This window comes from Clytia hemisphaerica, unplaced genomic scaffold (genome assembly GCF_902728285.1).
Source record: "Clytia hemisphaerica strain Z4C2 unplaced genomic scaffold, Clytia hemisphaerica genome assembly, whole genome shotgun sequence".
Lineage (NCBI taxonomy): Eukaryota > Metazoa > Cnidaria > Hydrozoa > Leptothecata > Clytiidae > Clytia > Clytia hemisphaerica.
In genome coordinates, this window is record NW_027103528.1 from 1,087,126 (window position 1) to 1,092,874 (window position 5,749).

The 5,749-nt window shown below is 34.6% G+C and overlaps 1 protein-coding gene across 1 annotated transcript; it reads right to left on the minus strand.

The window, feature by feature from the left end:
- Positions 1–1,921: 1,921 nt before the first annotated feature.
- On the minus strand, positions 1,922–4,337 carry LOC136799416 (ryncolin-1-like). The gene is made up of 3 exons (XM_067056126.1): positions 4,222–4,337; positions 2,857–2,970; positions 1,922–2,308 (listed from the first exon to the last, which is right to left on the minus strand). Exons 1-3 carry the CDS (start codon positions 4,274–4,276, stop codon positions 1,980–1,982), a joined length of 498 nt encoding a protein of 165 aa, XP_066912227.1. The 5' UTR covers positions 4,277–4,337; the 3' UTR covers positions 1,922–1,979.
- Positions 4,338–5,749: the final 1,412 nt, after the last annotated feature.

Sequence of the window (5,749 nt, forward strand, 5' to 3'; positions counted from 1 at the left end):
CAAAATAACATATTGGCGTCTGAGGGAAACATCACAACACCAAAATTAGATAGAAATTGCATATAGCTCCTTGAAAATGTAAAAACTTTATCAAACAAATTCATGCCCGAAATTCCAAACTATGGTCAAAATTTTGTATGCATATTTTAAAGAGATCGCTAAAATTGCAAATCTACGTTTTGGGGGTCAATAGAAAAACAAGCTATCTATCTTTTATGCGATTGAAAAATATAAAAATATAAAAATATTGTTTGAGAAAGTTTCGATTCACACCTTTTGGTATTTTACTATGTCACGTGATTAGCTTTTTAAAAGGACGTGTGTAAGAAGTTGTTGTTGTTGTGAGTTAATGGAGCGCCAACCCGCTAAAATCATGCAAAGGTCATGTTGAGAGATTTGAAATTTGTACTGACTAATTTTATTTCTAATCACTATAAATTAACCTTACAATGTAAAAGAAGCATATTATAACATATAATAAATATAAAATAGTTGAAACAAGATGTTACCAACACAAATACACCTATTGTGTACACCATCACGAAGACAAGTCAAATTTTACGGAGCTCTTGAAATATGTCTTGTCTCTACAGAATAAGAGCATGGAAAGTCATCGACCACGCCCACTCGTATAAAAATGGCAGCAAATTATGTGACCTACAGTATACCTTACGAAAAATGTACCATATTATTTCGTCAAAGGAAAAACTATTATTTCTAGTCCTGTGAGAGTTCTATGTTGTCTATTGTTCTTGCATGTAAAATTATAAAAGTTTCAATGTTTGTAAATAGCCTGTCAAGTACTAGATTAGAGTCTACTTCTGACTGAACTTTGCTTTTTGATGATTTTGATGACGCTGAGTCCAGTGAAGCAGACTAGAGGATATCGCCATCTTGAATTTTTTCACTTTCGTTTTCAAAAAGTATAAGAAAACAACAAAACAAAAAAATATATGCTAAAAACCATCAATTAAACTATAAAAAAACATGAAAATACCTCCAAAATTTTAAAAAAATGGTCTATTGGACCATTCTGTTTGTTTTTCTCCAAAAAGGGGCTGGATCTAGTGGCATGTATTTGCTACCACCTCAAGCAAAGCCAAAATATGAAGCCTGTCAAATTACACCGGGCCACTTATCAGCCCCATCCCGTCTATCAAAAAGCTATAAGTGGCCTCCAGGCTAGTCAAATACGTACGTGTATGCAGTGTGATTAATTCCGATAATTATTGGATTGGCGTATGCAACTTTGTTTCCGTACTGCAGGGTGTCCCGAAAAAAGTATTGAGTCGTGCAACTTCTATAGAAAGTAAGTTCTTGTGTATGTTTCACTAAATTTGCAATGTTTATCAAAGTTTCCCTCCGTGTCATATTAATCGTCACGAGACATCTGTTATGAATAACTTTTACAATAAACAATTCTAAATATTCTTAACGTTATGAAAATTGTAAAGAAAGTTAATTCTTTTTAATCATAATGACTGTTGTAAAATCTATTATGTTGGTATATATTTTCTTACATTTTGTTAAACACGCGCAACAACCTTCTACTCAGAATCATTTTCGAACTCGATACTTTTTTTTCGGGACACCCTGTATTCGTTACAAGAAATTTTGTTACAGTATTATGTTTTGTTGGATATTTTATATCTCTAAAGATTAACGCAAAATGATTTAATCCGAACTCTAACAAAACGCAAAATTTTCACTTTCACTCTTGTTTTATTTCGAATGCGCGTACACAGCAACTAAGAAACAGCTAATCTCGACTTATTTTTTATTCGGATGTCTAAAACATTAATGGAGCAAAACCAATAGATCTTATCGGAGTTTTTGATTTTTCCAAAAAAGCGATGCATTGTGGGATTGTTTTGGGAGTATTATAATAGAATTCCCTCGAGGAATTCTTAAGAGTTTTCTATTGTATTACTCCCGAAACAATCCCACAATGCATCGCTTTTTTAGATAAGATCTATTGTTTACGGTTTTTCACGAAACATCAAAATACTAGCATCGTAACGCTCAATAGCACCACCGTTATCAGTTCTTTGCGGAACAATGGCGTTTGGATACCATCTGTATTTGGAGTGGCAGTCATCACCAGTGTTCTCCCAGCCTGCATAACCCTCACCCTTAAAAGCCTGTGTACTGCACATTTTTTCACCGTCTCTATCTATTGTTACGAATTTGCGTTTGTCGTTCATCCGGAAGCCAATCCTTGGGGTCAAGGATGGTTTTAAACGTCCAGAAGTAACCAATTCATATGCATTGTCTTCGGTGCCAATGTTGAAACTATTGTACTTTTCTCCTTTAAAGAAATTGACAAAGTATAGGGTGATTCAGAAAAAACCGCACCCGTATCATCATGAAATCTTTAACATTCATACTCTTATACATAGGCGAAGCGAGATACCCTGCAAATCTTATGATGGAGTGCATAGACGTTTATGACATATCCATTATCTTTTGATAAAACAAAGACAATAATTATACAATGTGATATTTGAGGTTTACAGCTCAATATTTGGGGCAAGAAATAATTAATACTTCATAATTTTAATAGCTCAGAATCACAGTCAATGAATTACTTGTACAATATTACTCTATTAAGTAATTAGAAAAATCTCATTGTAATATTTTTGAACCAGTAGAAGAAATCTTAATTTTTCATTGTCAGCTTTTTCTATTTTTCTATTTTCTATTTTCAAAAATGTTTTGTGTCAACCGTGTATAATATGAGAGTTAAATAGGTAAATTGTGCACAGAATTTTGAGACAAACTTTGAGATTGATTCTGCAAGCATGAACTAAGGCAAAATTTCCTTATGTTTGATGGAGTAAGAAGTCAAAAACAAACCTCCCCAAGCGCCTTCTTTAAAACCAATGGCAGTCATTGTGATTTGCTTGCCCTCAGTCATTGCACGAATCCATTTGTTGCCCAGATAAAAATCTTCATTCGAATCTCGAAACCCTAAAATCGTAAACAATCACATACTTTATCGACAAAAACTTAGTCGGCCCTGAAGTGACCCTAAATTTTGGCTTGGTGACTAAAATTAGGACCGACTAAAAATTTGGGCCGACTAAAATTTGGGCCGACTAAAAATTTTGAAAAGGCCAAAACTTAATTATTAGTCGGCCCTTAGTGATTAAATTTTGACGAGGTGACTAAAATTAGGGCCGACTAGTAATTAAGGCCGACTCAAATTAAGGCCGACTCAAATTACGGCCGACTAAGTTTTGGCCGATAAGGTACTTTATAATCAGATTTATCTTCCGCGAAGTTTGTTAAATTACAATGAAGTCGCAAACACATTGTCCTCCCTCCCCTCCCCTTTTCAAAAAAGTGGGATTTTTTTTCTCAGAAAATTAGAAAAGGTTGGGGAAAATCGCTTTAAAAAATCTAGGTAGAAAAGTGGGTAGGGAAAAAATTGTGTGGAAAAAGTCTGTAGAAAATACTTTTCTTCACTTGTTACACCCCCTCACAGACCCGGTAGAATTTTTTCAGCCAGTGGGGGTAAAAATAACGGACTGAAACTCGATGGGGATCGATATTCTCATATTTTTTATGAATAGGGATTTCAATTATTTTGTTTTCAAGTCAGAAAGTTCAGTGGGGATGGTAAAAATAACATAATATTTTGCAGTGAGGATTGGTTTATTTCGTTATTTTCAGTGGAAACGAAAAGAGGGGTACAGTTTTCCACCTGGGGACGATTTTTTGGCCAATTCTTTCCAGTGGGAAGGGTTCCCAGTGGGTCTGTGAGAAGGGATGTCTTCTTTGAGCATCAAGAAATATAATGCTCTATTTTCATGGTCAATTTACATTTAGTCTTTACATCAAAATATTTTTTCATTTATAATTCTTTGAAAGTTTTTTTTTTCATTTTTTCATTGTGTTTACGATAACAACGTGAATAGAAGCAGCAAAGAGTACACAAGAAAGAAAATTTAGGCTGAACCTTAGGGGGGGGACCAAAAGAGGGGGCAGAAAAATTACACTATTAGCTCAAAAAAGGTCCTAGAATAAATCACACGCGACTGAAATTTTACATATAGGTTCCTTTAAGGTCCACGAACCACTAGAAAAACTCCAAAGTCTATACAAAAAAGTTTTGACCCCGTTTTGTTAAGGCACTTAATGATGACGTCAATTTTTAGTACAAACCCTACAAACAAGATTATCAAAAAGTTTTGAAAGTAAAACCTGCGTGAAACATACCATCTTTAAAGGATAGCCAAAGTTTCTTGTGAAAGGGGTATAGCGTTGGGTTCATGCGTTTTTGAAAGAATGTCCATCCAACTGCAAGGATATTCACGCAGCGTGTTTTGATCTGTTGGCCTAAAATGATGAAGAGCAGAGAGTAGAAAATTAAAATCTACATCGACAAATCAAAGTTGTAGATAAAAAAGATAAAGCGGTTTCATGCTTGTTGAAAAGATATTCAAGAGTGGGATGTTATCAAAAATCAAAAAGATTTGGAAAATGAAGATGAAAGGGAGGAGAGTTCAAGAGACAGACCTTATAAATCACTTTCTAATGGGAAGTGGGTGAATTGATAGAAGAAAAAAAATTCTCTCAGATTTCGACGCTCAATATGGGAACAGAGCTATTACATAGAAAGTTACGGCCAAAGAAGGTTGCCCGTTGGAGTTAAAAAAAATAATTTCTAACTCAAACATTATGGTGCTCTGGAAGCATTTGTTTGAAAATGGCAAGCAAAACAAAAATTAGTGCAAACTAAAAGCGAATGCATTTTAAAATCTAAGCTCAATCGGAATTCAATTGAACTTTAAAAGAGTTTTCGATATGTGCAAATAAAGACATAAAAAACAAATAGCTACGGACATCGAACATAATTGATGGACATGGTCTGATCCCGGATATTACGATTAAACTTATCAAACTTCACGCACCTGCATTGGAATTGCAATTTCAGAAAAAAATACAATCAAAGCCGCCTCTAAAGTAGTTAAACTTGTAAAAGTAATCACATCTTGATTTAAAAATCTTACCTCCGATATCCAAATGAACATCTACTTCTCCCTTCTGTGATGAAAAGTCAGCTGCTGAACTTTTCTCATCCAAAGGATATCTTTCTATCACTTCTTTACAAGAAGTGAAAGTGAAGTTACAAAACTTATAACTTCCGTTTGACATTCTGTAATTCCCAGACTCTTTTGCACCAACTTGAATCAACCAATCAGCACAGTCAGACAATTGAAAATCACAATAATGTATTGTTCCATCAGACATGTTATAGTTTCCAGTCTTTTCAGCACCAGTCTGTAGCCACCAATCTGAGCAAGTCAACACTTTATACATTTTGGAGTAATATTGAACACGAGGGACAAGCTTCAACATTTCGCCTTCAGCCTTCAACACTTGATAATTCTTTCTGTAAAAACGACATTCGTAGATATCACGACTCGGCTGCCATATTTGATCGTAAGATTTACACGAATCCTTTGCTCTACACATCTCCTGACAACATGTATCATAATCTACTTGCGCAGTCTCCTCGGCTTCCCATGATGTCGGACGGCCAAGTAATGCAATGAACCTCGCTTTGGAGAAGAACAAACGAAACATAAACATGATGATAATATAAATTCTCATCTTTGTATGGAGATATGAAACAAAATATTTGCAACGCGATAGTTTTTAATGTATCCTCTCGAATTATCTTTCCAACGCTCCTTAATGTCGAGAGATCAAATGTAAAATACATATAAAAAAAGCGATCGCA